Source organism: Siphateles boraxobius, unplaced genomic scaffold, assembly GCF_051911475.1.
Source record: "Siphateles boraxobius isolate OS27281-9 unplaced genomic scaffold, OSU_SipBor_1 68, whole genome shotgun sequence".
Classification (NCBI taxonomy): Eukaryota; Metazoa; Chordata; class Actinopteri; order Cypriniformes; family Leuciscidae; genus Siphateles; species Siphateles boraxobius.
Genome location: NW_027509195.1, coordinates 5,776,810 through 5,800,932, shown reverse-complemented (window position 1 = coordinate 5,800,932; position 24,123 = coordinate 5,776,810). Strand labels below are relative to the sequence as shown.

General features: G+C 36.8%; 2 protein-coding genes across 2 annotated transcripts; both read left to right on the top strand.

Moving 5' to 3' along the window:
• Window positions 1-5,298: 5,298 nt before the first annotated feature.
• On the top strand, window positions 5,299-10,708 carry pofut1 (protein O-fucosyltransferase 1). The gene is made up of 7 exons (XM_077214287.1): window positions 5,299-5,476; window positions 5,587-5,708; window positions 6,186-6,368; window positions 8,535-8,647; window positions 8,753-8,945; window positions 9,519-9,761; window positions 9,852-10,708. Exons 1-7 carry the CDS (start codon window positions 5,338-5,340, stop codon window positions 10,044-10,046), a joined length of 1,188 nt encoding a protein of 395 aa, XP_077070402.1. The 5' UTR covers window positions 5,299-5,337; the 3' UTR covers window positions 10,047-10,708.
• A 1,648-nt stretch (window positions 10,709-12,356) lies between these two features.
• kif3b (kinesin family member 3B) lies at window positions 12,357-23,206 on the top strand. Its single transcript, XM_077214260.1, has 9 exons — window positions 12,357-12,586; window positions 13,704-15,236; window positions 16,243-16,344; window positions 16,769-16,891; window positions 18,486-18,604; window positions 19,849-19,965; window positions 20,076-20,181; window positions 20,352-20,569; window positions 21,454-23,206. The coding sequence occupies exons 2-9, from the start codon at window positions 13,803-13,805 to the stop codon at window positions 21,560-21,562; spliced, it is 2,328 nt and encodes a 775-aa protein (XP_077070375.1). The 5' UTR covers window positions 12,357-12,586; window positions 13,704-13,802; the 3' UTR covers window positions 21,563-23,206.
• Window positions 23,207-24,123: the final 917 nt, after the last annotated feature.

The window sequence follows — 24,123 nt, the reverse complement described above, 5'->3', positions numbered from 1 at the left end:
AAGGGCATTGGGAACATCTGTGGCTGTTTATGAGTAACTAGCCGGTAGTCAAACCTCTAACAGGTTTAGGTGTCATCCTAATTCCTCCCGTTTTCCTTCTGTTGATTTTTGCCTCTCGACACTGCACTCCTGTTAGTTGGTTAATACAAAATCCAACACATTTACCGAGTGGATCCTTCCACATTCTACACAAGTTATACCAAAGCCCTGCAAAAAACATCTATGACAACAATGGCAATTAAGCAAGGGGTGATTTGTACACATCTGGAGTGGATTTCCTCACCAGAACGGTCCCTGGCGCACAAAATCAGCTTTTTGGCTGCCTTCTCCCCCACTATACTGTTGAATTGGGGACTTTAGCATGTTTTTTATGTGTTTGGTTAAAAGCAGATGGTTGTTTTTTGTTAGCTCAGGAAGGCGATAAACAGCTTCGACGCACTGTCAAACCACCGATCACGGAAGCCGGTGCTCTGCATTCAGAGACTGGGTTTGGGTGATGACAATGTTCAAAACTTCAGTCAATGTGACAAAAGGTGCATTTGAAATGTCTGAGTTGGTATACTACATGTGATGAAAAACAAACGTTGTGACCATTAAAAAAAAAGTTTGTTTTAGGCCTATATATGAATCTGTGTGGTGTGAGAATATAATGTGTCACATGACTCATGACATCATAGTGTCTCTGCGCTGCCAGTCACAACTTCTCCTCTGTGGCCTCATGGCCATGGGATAGTAACATGTCCATCAGATGAACACATTTCACCTACATTTTTACGAATACTATGAATTCAGACATACTATTTTAACTGTTTTTCACCTTCTATGGAATTAGGCATGTTCAGATGTATAGGGAAAGCATGTGTTTAATGCTTTTCTTAGGAAAAGGAATGTGAAAAATACTGTAAAGACATTGTCTGGTAAATCTACAATATGTTCTTCATGTGGTAATATCTAAATTAACTGGTTTTATTGAAGTAATAACAGTCTTTAATATGAAAAAATGGTCGGTTTCAAATTAATTTCTCAAAAACTATAAATTAACACTTGAGACAATAATGTTGCTGTTGAAGCCTCAACAAGAGTTAGGTTTTTTTTTTTTTTTTTTTTTAGGTAAATCAATTTAGAAAGTGCTTACTTTTAGCTCTTTTTATATATTAAGATAAAAATACATAAAAAAGATTTCGTACTTCACCTTACATTGTGAAAAAAAGTTGCTGCCTTAAATTTTTAAGTACAATCACCTTGGATGTTTAAGTCATTTCAACTTAACTTATGTTAAACTGACTTAAAATGAGTTTAACTTACAAAAAAGTTGAAAATTGCTAAAAATGATTTTGATGAGTTTAAAGGGGCATTCGGCAACTATTTCTACTTAATAAAACCGTTTAGAAATCATTTGGATGGTTTAATAACCTGTTCTGGTGAGAATGATGTCTTTCCCCGCTCCCCCCAACGTTCCTAGGCGGAAAACTAACCTTGCAACATGAGGATTAACGTCCCGGTAAGTTGGAAATAGGAAGTCTCGTGAGAAGCGAGAACAAGCGAGAGACACAAACTGCTTTACGGCAATTCGACATAAACACACACGGCGCCCTCAATGTGTATGATGTATTACCTACCTCGGTAGACATAGCGCCACACGATAAAGTTGGCCGGGTGCGATAATAACAATTGCACATGAGTAGCGGTAGAAAGCGAGAGGAGGGTGCCGCAAGTGAGTTTTTTTTACGACATTGTTGGGAAATATACGCCTCACAGCTGTAGGGGGAACTCGTTGACAAAACATGCGACAAAAAAAGTGAAAATCAGCGAAGAAATAGTTGGAGTTGCCGAATGCCCCTTTAAAGCAATGTATTTTTGATGTCATATATGTGTTGTCATAACTTATTGATCATATAATTTTTTGCAGTGTAGAAGTAACAACTGCACATTTTCTTTTAAAGGAAAAGTTCGCCTATTAATGAAAATTATGACATAATATTTTTATAAAAAATTTTATGGCCAAACTTTCATTTACTCACCTTCTTGTTGTTCCATATAGACTTTCTTCTGTAAGGAGATTTGATAACCTGTTTTTGGATCCTATTTATTGTATGGATAAAATATAGAAATGCCTTCTTTTGTGTTGAGCAGAAGAAAGAAAATCATACAAGTTTGGAATGACTTGAGGGTGAGTAAATGATAAATACATTTTCATTTTGGGCTGATGAATAAAATAATATAAAATAATATAAAATAAAATAAAATAAAATAAAATAAAATAAAATAAAATAAAATAAATAAAATAAAATAAAATAAAATAAAATAAAATAAAATAAATAAAATAAAATAAAATAAAATAAAATAAAATAAAATGAATCAAGCTGACTACATTATGTAGCACCAAAAAAGTAATTTCAGGGTCAGATAAGACATGACTAAATGTTGTCATTTTCTTTACATAACAAAGAAATTAAACAATATTTTGCTGTTCCCTTGTTGTGTCAGCATTTGCTAAGGGAGTTTTGTTGAAGACCAGAAAGCCAGAGGGAAGTGTGTGGGAAGGTAGGATAGAGTAAACCCTAAGGTAACAGCAACAACCTGCAGTATCAGCCGTCAGACAGTCACTGCAGTGACTCTGTTCAGCACTGATAAGAGACTCGGGTGGACCCAGCAGATGCACATGCGCATGCACACATAACCCATCACACACTCCTTCTTATTAATCTTTAGAAACAGATAACGTGATGTTCGATGATCCAGATCCAGCGTTTGATGTGCCAAATGATTTATCCCTTGCGGTTTCAAAGCCATAAAGTCGTCACTAACACGTCTTTGAGTGTGACATTATGCACAGGAAGGGATGAGCACTTGCATACTCATAGAGGAAACATTTGTTCTCTCTGAGTTGCTGTTCCTCTCTCATCATAAGAACTAAGTGCAGGCTGTGCTTGAGCACACAATGAGAATGAGAAGCGATTGTTTTAACCTCTATCTCGTGGCTTTTGAAGATGTGATTCGCTTCCTCACCTGAAAGAAGTTTCAGAACTCTGCACAGTTAGTGAGCGAGAGCAACCCAGGCCTGCTCCGCTTTGTTATCATCACAGTCATCTCTAACAATGAAAAACAGTGTCTGCTGTTGCACATGTGAACATTTCAATGGAGGGGGGATGGGCCTGGTCATTAGAGAGCAGTAATAGAGGGAGGGCAGTTGACAGGAAATAGAGAAACATGTTGACAGAGTGCAGCAGAAAATGCTGAGAGATATGACAGGAGAATGGCGGTATATATAGGTATACATATACCTGTGGTCTTTACGGCTTGCCCACCAAACCCCTACTGGTCATTCAGTGATAGCGATCTACTGACCAGACCCTGTTCGGTTGGACATTATCATATTTCCTGCAGAAGTCGCTCCTGATATGCTTGACCATGTTGCATCAATGATAACTTGATTGGCAATCATCACTCAGTGAAATTATTCAGTACCAAGTGCATACTGTTATTTGACATGCACATTAGTGTGAGTTTCAGATTTACATGTTTTTTATTGATCTGATGGGAGTACCACATGTACATACCCACTCAAATTAATCAGTACATGCCAGGGCCATTTTTAGCCATGTGGAGTGCGTGTGTGAATTCCCGTGGAGGGGGGATGGATTATGACCATGTTGCACACACATGTTGCTTTTAATGACGGGTTTTGATAAAAGAGCTTTGGATTAGGCATAAACTCTTTTTCATTTATGGAATATCACATTATGATCATTGAATTTCACCAGCACTCACCAGCTGAGCTCCACTGGAAGTATGCTGCCCTAGTTGTGTTATCAGAGCAGATTGTTCAGAAAATAAAAGAGATATTTGAAGTCGCAGTTAAGTACATTTCAAATATACAAACTTTAAATGTAATATCAAATAACACACTACAGTTAAAATCATCATCAAGTACTCGTGCATGTGCTTTATATGTTAGTCAACACATCAAAAGAAGTATGTTTAAAGTATGGAAAAATATTATTAAAAAATTACGATTTAGAATGTACTTTAAAGTAAAACTGTTTTTGACATTGTTAAAAAAGTGAACTTTTTAAAATTGTATTTAAGTGTGTTATAAAGCATAGCCATGAAAGTGTATTCTAAGTAGCCTTTTATTTCATTTGAACACTTTTAAGATTTACATTCAACATAAGTACACTTCTTTTTCACAAGGATCTCCAAGTCCATAAACATTGCTAACGTGTGCAAATTACAAAAATACTCTTTAAAAGTGATATTCGTACTCCAGAATGAGAAGATGAACTGAAAGGCCAACGTCTTTTGACATTGTGTGTATGTTACATGTGAAATTGTCCGTGGGAGAAATGTGTACGTTTATTCTTTTATATTTGTTAGTTTATTCACTTTAAAGTTATATGTATTGAGATGCATAGTAGCAGTAAAGGCTTTATGTTTAACTCTGACTACAACACTCGCATGTGACATCCATTTAGTGCAATCAATGGCTTACATGTGAGTCACTTTTGAGTAAATAACAGATTCTTCTGACAAAAAGCAATCAGTTTCCTCTGCAAAGCTAATAAAAGAGTTCATTGCTCATCTAAGCAACTCAACACTTTCAGAGTTGGTCTTAGCTTTGAAAAGAAAACCTCCAACAGTACAAGTCGGACAAAGCAAAAGAAAAGAAGGGAGACACGGAACAAATTGTTGTCTTTTTCAAGAATTGTTTTTCTGGTTAAAAACCAGATGAAGTGCAATAAAAAAATGCTCCATTCAAATACTTTACTCGAATACTTTACACCACTGCCTTTATGTCATTCCAAACCTGTTTGATTTTCTTTCTTCTGTTTTTGTCAATACAATATCAACTGACAACATTTGACAACGTTTATTGTATGGACAAAATACATAAAAACAAGACATATTTCAAAACTGTAATGGGGGCTATGTTTCCCATTAGCATTGTGAGCTGAACTGAAGTTTGTCTGACTCTTAGTAGTCACTGTCTGACTCTTAAATATATATATATATATATATATATATATATATATATATATATATATATATATATATATATATATATATATATAAAATTATTATTTATTTATTTTTAAACACAAATTATTTGACAATAACATTTCATTTTATTTTATGCTTACATTGCTATTAAATGTCGCTAAATCTGTAAATAGTGCCTTTAAGTTCCCCAAAATGTGTTAATTAAACCACAATTCCAATAAACAATGTTTTTTGTTTTTTTTACGTTTGTACTAGTCTTGTCAAAACTCTCCAGGATCTGAAGAGTTAACCTTAGCCTCGCAATGCACTGCATTGTGGGATAGCAAATGATCAGCGATGGCGGCGAGACCTAAGCACCTGCAACTTTTCATTGTAACTTATTTGCATGTAACATTCTTTTTTCTGAACTGCTTTATCGACGCTGCAGACGTGACGTGGGATGAAAACGGATACATTCTGTACTGCCCGTGCATGGGTAATGAGAGCATGATACATCGAGAATCACACATACAGATATAAAACGCCTGTATCTGTCTGTGTTGTGTTGGAATAATAAACTCATTTCTGTGGTGTGTTCCTCTTTAGGTCGGTTTGGAAACCAAGTGGATCATTTTCTTGGATCACTGGCTTTTGCTAAAATGCTAAACCGAACACTCGCGGTTCCGCCGTGGATTGTTTACCGTCATCACTCTCCCCCTTTTAAAAACGTAAACGCAACACACGTCACTATTTTGACTGCACATTTCTTCTATCCCTGTACACATTTGGGAAGTCTAGCTTTAGCTGGTAGGGTTTTGGGACACAGTTGCTGGTTTATAGCTGCTGCAAGTTGGTCATTAACGTATATGGTTCAAACCAATGTTACCATTGTAGAATTTATTAATGCTTATTTGTTTCATTTTTATATATTCATTTTAATTTTAGTTAAGTTTCATTTTATGCTAATATTAATATTTAATTTTGATTCAACTTTATTTTAATTAATGAAAACAGTTTATTAACTAGTCTAATCTGATTATGAGTTCCAAACTGTAGACCATCTTGGATAATCACCAACTAGCTACTAGTTTAGGAACATAGAGGATGATGAGCCACGTAATGACCAGCTGTCACTAATAATGTAGCACAAGGGGAAAGTACAATTCATTGATATTGTATGGTATGCTCCTGTGTCTCTCAAACAGGTGCACATCCCATACAGTGAGTTTTTCCAGTTGGAGTCAGTGAAGCAGTACCACCGTGTGGTGAGTCTGGAGGACTTCATGGAACACTTGGCTCCTACGCACTGGCCCAGTGGTCAGAGAGTCGCCTACTGCTTCGAGTCCGCATCTCACAGGAGCCTGGACAAAAAGAGCTGTCCCATGAAGGTATTGTGGATGTTCATTCTTCAGGGTGCTTGAAGTACAATTGTTGGCGATTAGAATGCTAAATACTGTAAGTTTATGCTCTGCTTTAGACTGCAGACATGTTACTGATGTGAAAATGTTGGATTTGTTGCTCTAGCTTTTACACTTCCACTTTAGTGGAACTTTACACTTTATCTTTTTGCTGGACTTTCACTATGAGAAAATATTTAAAAGGGATGTTCAACCAAAAATGAAAATTCTGTCATTAATTATGATTACATTTATTATCATGTCGATCCAAACCCTTAAGACTTTTGTTCATCTTTGTAACACAAATGAATATCTTTTTGATGAAATCTGAGAGATTTCTGTCCTTCCATTGACAAATACGTAACTACCACTTTTGATGATTCACAAAGTTCATAAAGAGATTGTAAAACTAATCCATATGAATTGAGTGGATTGGTCCAAATTTTCTGAAGAGAGTTGATCGCGTTATATGATAAACAGATTGAATTTAGGCTTTTATTCACAAATAAACATTTATCAGCGAACATAAACAGAAGCTCAACCGAACCTGCTTGACGCACGAGAACAAAACACTTGCCGAAGCTCAACCGTGCTGCATAAAACATGAGAATGAACCTTATTGGTTCTTGCTGAAGCTCAAACTTGCTGCGTAACACATGAGGATGAACCTCATTGGTTCTCGCACGTCAAGCGAACATACTTGAGCTTTCGTTTACTACAACTGATGTGTGAGTTGATGAATGTTTATATGTGATTAAAAGCCTAAATTCAATCTGTTCATCATATAAGCGATCGTGTCTCTTCAGAAAATTTTGGACTTAACCGCTCAATTCATAGGGATTATGAACTTTTTAAAGGTGACACATTATGCCCCTTTTCACAAGATTTATTATAAATCTATGGTGTCCCCTGAATGTGTCTGTGAAATTTCAGTTCAAAATACCCCCAGATTTTTATTAGAGCTTGTCAAAGTTGCCCCTTTTTGGGTGGGACCAAACTCGCTATATTTTTGTGTATGTGTCCCTTTAAATGCAAATGAGTTGCTGCTCCCAGCCTCTGTTCAGAAGAGACCCAATCCTTTACATGAGGTATCCTTCGGATACTCCAGCAATAACAAACGCGAATTTCAGTCAAATCTCAGAAATAACCCGTAGTGGAGCAGTGCAGCCTTACAGAGAGACTCAGGAAGAGGTTCAACGTTTCGACTGCACCTGGACGTTTCTGAATGGTTAGTGGATACACAGATGTAGTTGTTGTGGAGTTACATTGATTAATCTCATCGACTTTGCATGTACTGTCATTTTTAACTTTTACACAAGTTGACAGTTCCCATGAGGTCTTTATAAGACAGCTGTGACAATTTTTGTCAAATAGTGACTGCTCATCTGTGCAGCCAATGACAGAACAGTTTGCATGCTTTGCTCGAACTTTTGCCATTGCGTTTGAACTAGTTACACTGTTGTCGCTTGCGAAACCAAATGGCGTAAACGCAATTGTTGGTGGAAACGCGCAGATTAAGGGGCGGTAATATTATAATAAGATCCCCTTCCTACGTCAGAAGGGGAGTGAAATCTGATCGGCTTATTTTTTTACATGCTTGCAGAGACAGGCTTACCAAAACAAAGTTACTGGGTTGTCACTTTTCACGTTTTTAAGGGTTGGTAGTAGATGCACAGGGGACCCGATTATAGCACTTAAACACGGAAAAAGATTTTCGTGATATGTCCCTTTTAAAGCCTCAAAGTTTAAGTTGTGTAGCTGTCTATGGAGGGACAGAAATCACTCAGATTTCATCAAAAAGATCTGGTCCGCCCCCTGTGCATAAGCAGTAGCTCATTTGCATTTAAATGAACAGACACAAAACTGTGCGTTTTTGTTCATCCTCAAAAAGTGACAACTTTAACATGCTATTTAAAAATATCTGTGGGGTATTTTGAGCTAAAACTTCACATACACACTCTGGGGACATCAAAGACATATTTTCCATCTTGTGAAAAGGGCATTATACCACCCCTTTAAGGCTGATCAATGATGCCACATACAATGGAAACACTGCCATCTGTTGGATTTTTAGCAGATCCGCATGTTGTTTCATTCCAAAATCCAAAAATTTTCATGACAGTGTACTTGTAATGCAGCCTGTTGATTCTGATGCAGGATGGAAATCCTTTTGGACCGTTCTGGGACCATATCGGAGTCGATTTTGACCGTTCCATTCTTTTTGGAGGTCTGTCATTTAGCTCCTACTACCAGCCGCACTGGATAAAGAGGTAAGATTAAGCTGAAACACTCACATTAATCTAATGATTGCATTCAGGCTCCCTTCACCTTATTTTTTTCTCACTCTCAAACTCTGTGTTTTTCTATTTCTTCAGGTTTCCCCCAGCGGAGCATCCAGTTCTCGCTCTTCCAGGAGCCCCAGCGCAGTTCCCTGTACTGGAGGAGCATATTGGACTGCAGCAGTATGTGGTGTGGTCTGATAAACTGGTACTGGAAGGAGAAGGCCATATCAACACCCTGCTAAACAGACCCTATGTGGGCATCCATCTGAGGATTGGCTCTGATTGGGTAAGCTCTGTGTGTGTATGTGAGTAGAGGTTTTTCAGAAGTTCAGGTCCAACTGGAAGCTTCTAGAATTTTTATCTCAAGTGCATCGTACAATACCGTTCATTGTCATCTTGAAAGAAATGAATACTTTTATACAGCAAGGATGCATTAAATTGATTGAAAGTTCATGCTTTAAAGATATTTATAATGTTACAAATGATTTCTTTTTCAAACAAATGCTGTTCTTTTGAACTTTCTATTTATCAAATAATCCTAAAAAAATGTATCACGGTTTCAAAAATATGAAGCAGCACAACTGTTTTCTACATCAATAATGAGAAATGAATAAGATGCTGACATGTCATAAAACAACCAAATATATAAATAAACAGGCTATGATTGATTATAGAAAAAGAGTGTAAATTATGTAACATCATAACATTTGTTCTCCAACAGTATATCAGAATTAATGTGTCTGGTTTTATGAGATTCCCAAATCACCAATACCAAGGGCAGAATTTTAGACCTAATGTGGCCTGAATCAGATGGTACACATCATATCCTCTTAACTATTCTTTTTACCATTCCACACAGCAAAATGCCTGCAAGCTTTTGAAGTCGGGTGATACTGGTCCTCACTTCATGGCGTCTCCACAGTGTGTGGGATACGACCGTCAAACTGCCCTGCCGCTGACCATGACCATGTGTTTACCGGATCTGTCCGAGATCCGCCGTGCTGTGAAACTCTGGGTAAAGAAAACCAGTGCTCAGTCAGTATACATAGCCACCGACTCCGAATCGCACACCGCAGAGATTCAGAAACTCTTCAAGGGCAAGGTGAGGTTTTACATTTTAAAATTATAACATTACAAATGTGTGAACGTGATTTGGAAACAGAATATAATAGTGTTGACACATTTTGTGCAGGTGAAGGTCGTGAGCTTGCAGCCGGACACTGCTCAGGTTGACCTGTATGTCCTCGGCCAGGCCGATCACTTCATCGGCAACTGTGTCTCTTCCTTCTCAGCCTTTGTTAAAAGGGAGAGAGATGTTCATGGGAAACCTTCATCCTTCTTTGGCATGGACTACCCAGGAAAAAGGAAAACAAAAGAGGAACTCTAACGAAATTAAGAGGTTACGTTTTTGTAACTGTGAAGACTGGTTGACTTTTTGCATGTTTCAGGTGTCATTCGTTTTTGAATAAGAAAATTTTGATTTACGTTAAGTACTTAAATTAATAGACAACAATGGAAGTTAGTTCCTTATTGATTTCTCGGGACACACCATATCTCCTATTTTGCACTACTACCTTAACTGTGAGCAACCAAACCAGAACTAAATGCTCCACTATCTTGCTCCATTTCTTCTAGAAAGAAGTGCGTATTTATCATGGCATATCGATTATATGTATGTACTGGGATGTATGTATAGACTGGCTAATTTGAGGATGGAAACTGACCCCTGTTAGGGTCTAGGAATTATGACGAGAGACTAGTTAGAATTAGTCGGGTGTAAGCGGTTAGAAATTGCACTTTTCAGTTGAAGCCAATTTAAGAGCACCAGTGATTTCTGAAAATGTATAAAAAAAACATTGAATGCATGTCATACAGACTTTCTGGTGTCTTACAGTAATGCAAGTTATGCAAATTATTTTGAAACTCAGTGTGAAACCAAATGGCAGAAATGTTTTATAAGTGTTTTAAACTGTTTGTAATTGTTGGTAATTTTTTATTGGATGACACTCCTAAAATTAGTTTATCAATAAATAAATAAACCGACCAGTATTCTGTGTGCATTTATGTCTTTTGGTTTTATGATCTATTTAAAAAGGCGTTCTTTAAATATTTTTATATCTGTATATACAAAAATCCATCAATGAATCAAATACCATTGTTTCTACTCTAATGCAGTGGTTACTATGCTACTTTTTAAAAGTTTAGGGTTGATAATTTTCTTTGTTTTTGAAAGAAGTCTCTTATGCTCACCAAGGCTGCTTTAATTTGGTGATAATACAGTAAAAGGTATATTTTAAAATGTCATTTATGTCTTTGACGGTAAAGCTGAATTTTCAGCATCATGAAGCGTTTGTCAATTTGGATCAAGTTAATGTGTCTTTACTGAGTTTTAAATTAGTATTAATTTCTTTCAACAAAAAAAAACTATTGTCATTGCAACAAGTTGTTGCAAAAAGAAGTTTTAAATAGGTCTATTTATTATTGTGTCAATTTAAACTTATTTTTAATAATAAATTGATCATTCCTTAATTGTATATTAATAGTAGCGCTTTATTGTTATTTCATTACTTTACTAACAAAATCAAATATACAAATAAATAGTGGACATTTGAAATAGTTTTGAAAATGGGTAACTAAATGCTGGATATGGCATGCCGCTTTGACTTTTATTCATTCCCAAGATACAAATTCTTTTTGATATCAACAATTACATTTTCAGTAGTTAAAATGCTAAATCTTGAAATCAGGAATTAGATTTCTACTAGAAACAATGGCATTTTTTGATATCTTACATTTCCACTAGTAAAAAGCTTGTTTGCACGACATCACTGCTTTGGTGTGAAATGCAGATGGAGGTTTGTATTGGCAATTTGTGTCTGCTTATACTGAAATTAATACGGATCCCTTTGTTTTTTGACTTGGTTAAATATTCACATTCTTCATGGTATCGTTTGCAGTGAAGATAAGCTATTTTATTCCACTGCATGATCATTAGAGTTTTCACTGAAGTTTTGTAGAATTGCATTCACAATGTTGATCTGGTTACAGTGAAAACAGTGCACTCGCTGCTGCTTCAGCCATCATATGGTGTAAATGTCCAAATAGAAAAAGTGTTCAACAAGCTGGCAGTATCGATCCATTGATTTGATAACAGACAGCCTCTGAAGTCCCATTTAGCCACTTGCAAACCGCCTTTTTAAAGACACATAACAGCTAAAAAAAAAATCGCAAAATGGGTCACCTTATTTCAGCAATTTAACAAAAAACGATACCCCACCCCCAACCCCATGTCAGGCTGTCAGGGAGATTAAACGTCATCACGCCAAATAAGTCAACTCAGTCTGCTTTTACAGCCTCATCATATGCTTATAATTGTGCTCTTATTAACTATTCTTATTCAAACTTTTGGGTAAAATGTTTTTAGATACAAACTGAAAGAGTTGTCGGAAGCATAGTGAATAGTTTAAGTCCTGGGACCGTGGTGTAACGTTAGGCTAGTTCTTTAGCTTTTTACCGCTGACTGAAAACTGCATTTAGGCATCAAAATTGTATTTTCACTAGTTAAAGAAATTGTATGTATTTCTGCTAGTGATGACGTCATTGTTGATCAAGAATTCATATCCTTGGAATGAAAGTTAAAACGGCTTGCCATAGGCTGGATTGATCAAGCAGCAGTAATGTTAGATCCATCCCGGCCTGCAGGGGGATCACCTCTCCCTTTCTCCCTCCTTCTGTCTCTTTCACACGGTCAGACAGGCACAGCCACAGCCACAGACATGGCTGACGGAGTTCGTCAGGAGAGATACGGGTAATTTTGCATATTTAATCGCTTGACAGATTTGAGAGGTGAATGCTTCTGACGGATATGAAGACGACGGCGATTTTTGGCGTAGCAATTCACAGGTTAAATAGTTGGGGATGGGAGAGGTGAGTCACATCATGTATGTCTCTACTATAACGTTATGTGTGTGCTGCTGTATAAATGACACGGTTTGTTTGCCGTTGCCAGGCCGCTTGTTTTGAGTCTCTGAGGAGCTCCGTCCTCAATGACCTGTTTATACACCTTGACCGCTAATATTAACGAAATTGTATGATTTAACTATGATTAAATAACATAATTTCAGTAGAAACAAGGACGTTTTCAACACAACAGATTAATTATTGTCTCTCGTATTTACTCTTTAGTCTGTCGCCGTTAACGTTATCTCTCGCTATTTCATTCATGACAATTGAGACTGAGATTTACTCTAAACCAGATTTACAGTTATGAAATTATAAATTAGCACTGATGCTACAGCTAATGTCGTAGATAATGGATTATGTTTCATTGTGTAAATTATAACTGTGTTAGCAATGTAGGAAAAATGCTAATTTGGGAATAACTTAATCCACTGAAGACTACTGTAACGTTAACTTACTTGAACAAATGTAACGTTATTGCGTAATTATTTCTCGCAAGAAATCAAAAAGATAATTTTTATATACTCTTGGTTTGGTTCTAATAACCAGCTAATAAACTTTGTGATATTATTCTAGGTCAACTTCAACTCAAACTGTTCCACCCAACCTTTACAAATAACATTTCACTTGGATGTCACAATAGGAAAGAAAAAAAACATTGCAACTTTCACGCTGATTTAAAAATAAAAACCACCATGGAACATTTCCAAAAAAACAACAACAAAACAAACAAACAAAAAACATGAAATTGCAATGTCCTAGTCATTTTGTTTTTGTTCATTTGAATTTGGAATTAGATATAAACATAAAGTCAAAATCATGAAAAGTCTAAATTGACATAAGACATTGACATTAGGTCAGTTTGATTTAAAATTGCTGACTCAATTTTTTTTAGCTTACCAAATATGTTCTTATCATTCTGTCTTTTTGTGAAAAATGGGTACTACAGATTTGCCTCCTTAGTTAGCTAGAAAAAATATTTGCTGTGTTTGTTTGCTGTAACCATACCACAAGTTTATTCATATTTATCTCTTGGCTTTGTACATGTTTCTGTCATTTCACTGAGTTGGATCATGTTTTGCAGGCTCTGATGCTGGCAGCACCATTACTACTTACTGAAATAAACTACAAACTCATTAAGAGAAGCCAGCAGATATACCAAAGCACTCCATAAGGCAACAAAATGTCCAAAAGCAAGAGCTCTGAATCCGTTAAGGTAGTGGTGCGTTGTCGCCCCATGAATGAGAAAGAGCGAGTCGCCAACTTCGATAGAGTGGTGTCTGTGGATGTGAAGTTAGGGCAAGTGGCTGTGCGCAACCCTCGAGCTGCATCCTCCCATGAGCACCCCAAAGTGTTCACCTTCGATTCCGTTTATGACTGGAATTCAAAGCAGATGGACCTCTATGATGAGACTTTCCGGCCGTTGGTGGACTCTGTACTGTTCGGCTTCAATGGGACCATCTTTGCATACGGCCAGACGGGCACCGGAAAGACTTTCACGATGGAAGGGGTACGAAACGACCCCGACAGGAGGGGTGTCATTCCGAACTCCTTTGAACACATTTTCACGCACATCTCCCGCTCTCAGAACCAGCAGTACTTGGTCAGAGCTTCATACTTGGAGATTTATCAAGAAGAAATCAGGGACCTCTTATCGAAGGACCAGTTGCACCGATTGGAGCTCAAAGAGAGGCCTGATACGGGTGTCTACGTTAAAGACCTCTCTTCATTCGTCACTAAAAGCGTTCGTGAGATTGAGCATGTGATGAATGTGGGGAACCAGAACCGCTCGGTTGGTGCAACTAACATGAACGAGCACAGCTCTCGCTCTCACGCCATCTTCGTCATCACCGTTGAGTGCAGTGAGTTGGGTCCTGATGGAGAGAACCACATTCGGGTTGGGAAACTCAACCTTGTTGACCTGGCAGGAAGTGAACGACAGACCAAAACTGGAGCGCAGGGTGAGCGCTTGAAAGAAGCCACCAAAATCAACCTCTCCTTGTCAGCTTTGGGCAACGTCATCTCAGCGCTGGTGGACGGGAGAAGCACCCACATCCCGTACCGTGACTCTAAGCTTACTAGACTGCTGCAGGATTCCTTGGGTGGAAATGCCAGAACGGTTATGGTGGCCAACATTGGACCTGCTTCCTACAATGTAGAGGAGACTCTGACCACGCTACGCTATGCAAACCGCGCCAAAAACATCAAGAACAAACCCCGCGTCAATGAAGACCCCAAGGATGCCCTGCTCCGGGAGTTTCAGGAGGAGATCGCCCGCTTAAAAGAACAGTTGGAGAAAAGGTCTGGCAAGAAGAGGAGAAAAAGGAGGAGGAGAAGGGTTGGGGAAGGAGGAGAGGAGTTAGAGGATGGGGAGGATGATGATGATGATGATGATGATGATGATGACGACGAAGAGGAAGAAATGGGTGCGGATAAGAACATCTCTGATTATTGGCGTGAGCAACAGGAGAAGCTGGAGAAGGAGAGGAGGGCCATCATGGAGGACCACAGCCTGGTGGCAGAGGACAAACAGCGGCTGCTGAAAGAGAAGGAGAGGAAGATGGACGATCTTCGCAGAGAGAAGGACGCTTCCGAGATGCTGACAGCCAAAGTTAAGGTTAGACAGTCCAAACCTTGGGATGAAATGCGCTACTGTTTAAAAGTTTTTATGTTTTTGAAAGAAGTCTCTATGCTCATTAAGGCTTTATTTATTTGATATAACACAATTTTACTGTTTTTGCTGTAAAGTATTATTATAAATGTTTTCTATTTTTATGTAATTTATTCCTGTAATGTCAAAGCTGAATTTTCAGCATCATTACTCCAGTCTTCAGTGTCACATGAATCATGATCCTTCAGAAATCAGTCTAATATGCTTTATACTCAAGAATCATTTCTGATTATCATCGATGATGAAAACATTGTTCTGCTTAATTGCTGCTTAATATCTTTTTGTTGAAACCATGATACATTTTTTTCTTTGATAAATAGAAATTTCAACAGAACATCATTCATTTGAAACAGATTTATTTGGTGCAATGTTATAAATTTATTTACTATATCTGTTGATGAACAACTTAATGTGTCCTTGCTAAATAGAAATATTAATTTATTTTAAAAATGACCCCAAACATTTGAATGGTTATTTTTTTTTTACAAAAAAAAATATTACAAATTTTCTTTGTGATAAATGAGACATTTGATGGAAACCCCTCCCCAAAATATTTAATGTGTACAAAAAAATATAAAATTAAAAAATGAAATAATGTAAAAATTATAGGTTTAAAATTTGAAAAAATATACATGTAGATATATTTAAATCCATAAGTTTAAATTGATTTTTTTTTGCATTGGGGCAATTGAGATAGTGTCATGGAAACGACTGGTCTGGTCAGTCAAACAGAAAAAAGATCCTTTATTGGGCCTTTACACAAGTCTTTTGACGGATTCATTAAAAGAATCCGCTCATTAGAGTCATGTGTTCATATTGCTACTCATTTATTTTGTCTCCTCGAATTCAATTCCGGCTGCAAACTCGCAGCTTTTATAAAATATAGGAAAGATTCAATAGCATTTGTTTTAAATACATCTGGCTTATCTGATAACCTGTTGATTGTTCTCAGGCTATGGAGAGCAAGCTGCTGGTGGGAGGGAAGAACATTGTTGACCACACCAATGAGCAGCAGAGGGTTCTGGAGCTGAAGAGACAGGAGATAGCTGAACAGGTACAGTTTCCAATAACACACTGTATAGGGATTGAGCTGGACTGCGTTTCAGTCCTCAAGGTTGTTTAAAAGTAGACAGGTTATTTTAGTCTCCTTATGGTTTGCGATGTGGATATTCAGTGAAGCAGCTGAATTTTAAATGGGGGAAAAAAAGCTGATTTAAGCATTTATGAGTTTTTTTTTCTTCCTAACAGTCCTGTCTGTGTTTAATTGGAGCTGCATTTAAAAACCTTACTTAGAAATTCTGATGCAATATGTAGCCTGTCGTTGTGTTCAACAACAATTTTCATCTAAAAGGTGATTGGCTAGAAATGTGTATGGTAATTTTCTTCGCCGTTGTGATATTAACATTATATGAGCACTTCTACTTGGGCGTGTGAAATGCAAAGATGTTCAAACATTTATAATGTGTGTGTGTGAGCAGAAAAGGCGGGAAAGGGAGATGAAGCAGGAAATAGAGTGTCGTGATGAAGATACACTGGAGTTGAAAGAGACGTACAGCTCACTGCAGCAGGAAGTTGACATCAAGACCAAGAAACTGAAAAAGGTATTGTAGCTTATATATCAGCTTCTATGCATTGGATTGGTTCCAGTTAATGGGTGAGATAATATTTTTACTCATAACAATGATTATATATTAATTGAACATTTCTTGTTTATTCTGCTCTGTTTAGCGCTGCTGCTAAATAGTGGTGCAAGAAACACTATGGCTTATAGGAACTGTACAAATAAACATGTCAAAGTTACAATGGCATTAGAAAAGCTGCTTCTTCATGTGATCAGATGTATTTTTAGAGTCTAGCTGTATTATCTGCAGTCATTAGTAGTAGGACTGCTCTCATGGCAGATCTCCATCCTCCTGGTTGAGAATCATCCATACATGACTGAATGTGACCTCCTTTTGCCAGAGTGTTCAGAACATATGAGTGATTCTACAATTGGAGATAAATTTAGCATTTCAAGAAATTAAGGAAAAAAACTTCACTACCAGAAATTCTTTTCAGTATCTTATTGAAAACATATTAAATTGTGATAATTCAGTGCTTGCCAAACACAGTTCTCTTACGAGAGGTTCTCTCGTACTGCGTAATATCTTACACTAGGGGAAAAACTCTTTTCCATGAGATATTGAAGCCAAAAAATTATCTTTAATTTTGAATTAATGTAAAACGCGTTGCAGCAGCATGCAGACATAGGCAAGTCGGCTTGCGTGCCTATTGGCTGACCTGCGGCAACAGCAGCAGCCTATCGAGAGAGGCCCTGCGTGACGCCATATCCAATGGGGGCGCTTCGCGTCCTACGTCCGAAATAGGCGTATATATAAATAACGTATAACCTGCAACGCGTTTTACATTAATTAAAAATTAAGGATCATTTTTTGGCTTCAATATCTTGTGGAAAAGAGTTTTTCCCCTAGCTTAAGATATTACGCAGTACTCGTTCCCTCTTCTAGAGAGAACCGAGGTTACGTTAGTAACAGAGTACCGTTTCTTCCTTTTTTTTTAAATGAAAAAACGGCTTTCTTTATAGTAATTGTTTGTCAACTCTGTTACTGTCAAATCTGTCACATAATGTCAACATTGTTACTCTTCCATTGTAACGACAGTTACAATTTTTAAATTTTTAGCCCAAAATTCCACTTGCTAGCATAAATGCTAAGAGCACATAGCACTAATAAAATCTGGATTTTTAAACCTACTGTGTGATCAGTGATAAATTCTGTGTTCCTTTTCATATTGTGGTTACAATTTTGAGGTTTTACAAAATAACTCTTAGATTAAAATATTTTCTCATGGAGAGCACACATACCTTTTAGTGCTTCAGATCTTATCAGTGAGGGAAAGTAACAAGTTGTGAGAGATAATTCCACAAATTTAAAGGCAAATTATTCTTGAGGCAAGATATATGGAGACACGAGATAAGTTATTTTTAAACAATTTAATGTTGTAGAATTAGGAAAATTACTATTTAGGGCTTTTATAAATAAAATATTACCAATAGAACAGTAAAATAATATATTTTGATCACACAATGATACATGGAAAAATACACTATTGATTTTCAGGTATCCCATAAAGCTATTCCCATAAAGAGCCTAATCTTTTTTGAATGGCTTGTCTGTTTCTGTCTCCTTCATGTAGCTTTTTTCCAAGCTCCAGTCTGTGAAGGCGGAGATTCAGGACGCCCAGGATGAACATGTCAAATACAGGCAGGAGCTGGAGCAGACTCAGAACGAGCTGACCAGAGAACTCAAACTCAAGTATGTCAACCCAGAAACCCTCATCATCAGCATTACCAGAATTTAAGCATCACAACATTATGATGTACTAAATGAAAATGGATATTCATTTTGAGGTTTGTTAAAGATGACATTTAACAGTGTTGATAAATTATTAGTGTTTTTATAAAATCTTATCAGAAACCACAAACATGACGATAAAGTAATCATGGATTTAATGGTTTTGTTTCTATAGTGTGTAGAGTGTTCTGACCTAATTAAGTTGTTGTGTTGGACTGACTTTTTGGAAATCTGGACTCGCCACTACTACATTAGATGTCAACAGTTTAATACACAATCTCACTAAGACTCTAGTGTACTGAGCGACCTCTGAAGTAGAGTATCCATTAAGGGAAAGATGTACCTGACAGGCTGCTTTTGAGTGCTGTTGGCAAAATGAGTTTGGGGTTAATGGCAAATATCTTGAGCGTTCAAGATGAAGAAAATCAGAGAAAAGAAATCTACTCTATTACGGATGTTCCAAGTTCTTGATATGGCTTTGAAAAAACATTTTTAAGAAAAGTTTTAGTTTCATGAATTTAAAAATATCATGTGATACTGTATAACCATCAAGTAAAAGTAATTATTTAATAGTAAACATTTTCCTTAAATCCACATGTGAATGTACACATCTAAATCATTATTTTGTAAAAGTATAATTAAAAATATATATATAATATATATAATATCACACAGTGCTTATAGGTGTCTTTTTTTGTCATATAACTTAGTTTATTTTCCCTGCTTGATGGTCATACACATTTTCCGGTGATCTTATTTAACATGTACTTACTGTAGTAATAACAGCAAATTATGCATAATTACATGAAACTAACCCTAAACCAATCCCTATTCCTAACCCTATTGTAAGTACACTTTGTTAATAAATATTACTTAAATGTATAATAACACTGTAACAAGAACACCTTGAAATGAAGTGTAACCTATTCCTTTTCAAAAATTAACATTTTAACACATTTTATTTATTGTTTTTAATAATAATATTAAAGATTGTCAAAATACTTTAAGGTTTAATACTTTAAAGTCTTTTTTCTTCATTATGAGTACAGTTGTATCAATCTGATTAAAAAAAATCTCCAAAAAAATTTATAAATTAAAAGCATATTATCATGGAAGAGGTCATTAAGGTATTTAGAATTTTGAATAATGAAAATATCCTTAACATCATGTCATTGACTTGTTAACATTTGTGTTGTACCCACCAGACATCTGATCATAGAGAACTTCATCCCACTGGAGGAGAAGAACAAGATTGTGACTAGAGCCACTTTTGACGAGGAAGATGACCTCTGGAAAATGACCCCCATCACCCGCATTCAAAAGTATGTAGTCTGATTTTAGAAATTTTAAACTTGGAAATGATTTGGAAAATGTAATTTATGGCCATCACCATCCTTGGCTTCTTCACTGTAACGTTACTTGTTTTTTTCAGTGATCAGCAGATGATGAAAAGGCCTGTTTCTGCAGTCGGCTACAGACGGCCTCTGAGTCAGCATGCCCGTATGGCCATGTTGATGCGGCCTGATGTCAGATACAAGGTATGATGACACTGTTCCCATAATCCTCCACATGGCACTACACAAAGCCTTTAGTTACAACACTCCCTCACTCTTTACAGCGACAAAGATGAGCTCAGGAGAATCAAATGCACGTCATATCCTTGATCATTTGCCTTCTAATTTTGATATTCTCCCCGCCCGTCTTCCAGGCTGAGAATATCTTGCTGCTGGAGTTGGATTTGCCCACACGGACCACAAAAGACTACGAGGGACCGGTGATAGCACCTAAAGTGGCTGCGGCTCTGGAGGACGCTCTGAGAGAGGAGGACGAGATCCAAGTGGACGCCTCTGGCCTCCGTGCCAGCCTTGGCTCCAGTCCAGGCCTCAGCGCCTCCGCTGCTGGGTTTTCCAAGAAACCAAAGTCAGGGTGAGAAATTATCCCTCCTACTAGGGCTGCACAATATATTGAAGACAAAAAAAATAAATAAAAATACGATATCGCAATATGGCTTAGTGCAATTGTCAAATCATGCAGATTGCGGTTTAATTAAATAAATATATGCCACCGGCTCCAGAGTGGCATTACTTATCCACACGTGTGCAGCCCATGATAAAGTGCTTCACCCGACCACAAGCTGCCCACATGCAAAGTGCAGAGTTTCATTTATTTTACAGGACAACAGTTACAATATATTTATTTTGTTTAATATATCATTTAATAATAACTATTAAAAAAATCACTATTATTATTATTTTATACTGAATTGGTCAAGAACAGTGGGAATATACCTGATGCTTCTTTCTTTTTATTTTTTAACCTCTGGTCACTTTATGGTTGTTGAAAGAGGTTTGTGTTAGTTCTGGTAAAGAGTAAACCCAAGTGTGAACACCCACATTTTACCTCAATGAAATAACGAAATGAAACAAAATAATGAAATGACAAAATAAATGAATGAAAAAGCTAAATTAAATAATGAAATGAAATAAGATAATGAAATAAAACAAAGAAAAACAAATCATTTAGTTTTAAAGGATTAGATTTTTTTTCTAGCTTTTAAAATAATTTTTTACTTTGCACTCCCCAACAGTCACTCCACTCATTCTAGATTGATTACTTCTTACCTAATATAGCTATTTTAGGTGTCTGGTGGCATTCCTGTATTTCTTCATATCACAGAAAAAGTAAATCCCAATGTCAGTTTTTTCCAATATGGTGCAGCCCTACCTTCAACCTCTTCACTTTTATTTGTCACCTCTTTGTTTATCCTACCTTAATATACTTTTTTGTTTTCCCCCATAATCCTCTCACAGCCGTCCAAAAACTGTCAAGAAGGTGAGCACTCCAACTTCAGCTCACAGTCCTTTGTCCGGCTCAGGGTCTCCTTTTTACCCACAATCTCGAGGCCTTGTGCCTAAGTGACCCCGGCCTTCGCTGCTCCGAACTAGCCAGCTTTGGCATCAATGTTCTTAAATGCCAGGCAAAATCAGTCGCATTAAAGGCGGTGGAACGTCTCATCGAGCTCCTCCAGGTGTGGCATTTAAAACAATCGGCCCTCAGTTAATGCTTGAACTTTCATACCACCTTGTTTTTAGATGTCTTTTTGACATCATGTTTATAGCACACACACAAAAAAAAGTTACATTTGGCAACCTTCAAAGTCTTAAAGCTCTCCACAAGATGAACTTCCACAGATTTAGTTTGCACTCGAACAAAATGTTACATGTGTGTATGTGTGAGGTCATTGAGACAGCAGATGGTCACGGCATTGTAACCATATGTGTTAGATTCGTCATTGTGGGGATGTTTTTGTGTTTTTTTTTTATTGTAGGAATAACAAATTTCCCAAAAAAAAGTAGTCGAAGATGATATTTTGGCTGGTTTGGGCCACAGAAGCACTGTGTTGAGGGAGCATAAGGACATTTCCGAATTGGCCGAGACCCAAAACAACCTCTAAGCCTTTCCCAAAAACTCTTTGAGTCTCTTTGGCTGGGGGAAGGGTTGCTGTATCCAGTAAGGAAAGGAGTTGGGAAGTTTGAAGGTCATCACACACTAAGATTATCAGGGTTCCGAGGTGCCTTAGATTCTCATTGAGTACAGAAGGAGGTCTCCTGGTGGTCTGAGAGTCCCTTGACCTGAAGAACCTGTAATCCACTCAAAACCCCCAGTGGATGTTTCCTGAATGCTTTGATTTACACTATAAGTATGTTGTGTTGGGCAGGCTTGTATTTAATGGTTAAATGTTACACACAGAGATCTGTAAACATGAGTAAGTCTTATATCTGTCTGTTGAACTGTCAAACTTTGACTACCCCTCCTTGAACTAGTGAAGGTAATACCATTGCCTGCTGCTACTGTAGGGTTATTTTACCCTGTGTCATAGCATACGGTTTACGTATATTGAGAGATGTTAGTAAATAAATCTGCATTATCATTGCAGTTGTATTAAAATAATAATAAAAAAAATAATAATAAATGTGTCTTGGAGTGACATTTAAAAGGCTAACTCGTTAGCATACTCGTTGGTTTTATATTCAAGCAATTGTAGATAGTTTTTAACGGTCTTATTTTCTTTGCTTAGATTTATATGGTTTATTTTTGTATTATTTAAAGTTCTGTACAAATTTATTTTTGCATATGAGATTTAAGTATAAGTTTCATGTGATTCACTAAATTCTTCTGTGTTAGGCAGATTACATCATTAAATAGTAAACAGTTTTTGGATTATCAGAATGTGTATTGCAAATCCTGATGCTGGTATTCTCATTGAAATGTGTGTATTTCTTCATTTATATATGCATAATCTAATTCATATTACTGTCTGCACCATCCTGGCTGTATACGTCTTTTAAGGTTTTAGTATGACATAAGAACATCTAAAGCATTATAGACTAAATTAAACTATATGTCTGCATTCTAACATTCCACTTTCACCACCTATGTGATGCATGAGTTCAGTGCTGATAAACAACCACACAGAGAAAATGTTTTTCATGTTCAGAATGCTGATGTCCTTAATATCTTAACCATCTTTTAATTAAACGATGATTAATATGTTTGACTGTGCAGGAGCTGATCCCCTTTTATTCAGATTTCATTTTTAATTCATTATTCCACCAAAAATCATAGTTTAACTTCCATATTAATAAATAATCAGAACTTTTCATTGTTTCACCCAAACGTCTTCCTGTTGTAGACCTCGACCTCGTCCTCTTCCAGGTTATGGCAGCGCAATGATCTGTTAATCTGAGGCGTGGCCTTCCAATTCTGAGCGAGGTCATTACATTTTTTGTTTTTGATCAGTCAAATTTCTTAAGCTGAAAATATATTAAGCATTTTTTTAATGAAAAAATTTTATTTTAAAAAGATGGAGAATGTTTCATTAGTAGAATTCAGTAGAAATGGGATCTGCTGTGCTGCTTTTTTCTTTCAATTATCTTTCGTGTAAAGTGTTGCTGTTTGAGCATGAAAAAGGTCTGCTCCAAATAGTAATTCTCTTTCCAGTAAGAAGTATTTCGGAATTCCCTGAAACGCTTAGATTGTAGACCCTGAAGTTTTCTTCAGGGAACAAACACGTCACAATATTCCTCATTTAAATAATTCCTGCTCAAGGCATATGCAAATAAAGGGGAGAGGCCTGGTTGAGCTATATTAATAGGCTGTCCCAATTCAAAGGCTACATTCTTTGAAGAACTTGAACTTCAAAGGCCACAAAGTTGGACTGAGCATTGCCAAATGGGATGGTATAGCCTATGGAGGACTGTTCTTGTCGAGGCTGTAACAGCTGCCATTAGTTACATTTACATGGACACCTTTTGGTTCAATCGGAATGAAATCAAACCATTTGATGAATCCGAACATGGAGGCGCACACTGGACAAATATACTGTCGCTGTTCGCGCATAACTATTCTCCTCTATTGGTTCTTTATTTGTTTTAAACAGCAGACTTAATATTTATCCGTCTCTGGTCATGATTTGGAGA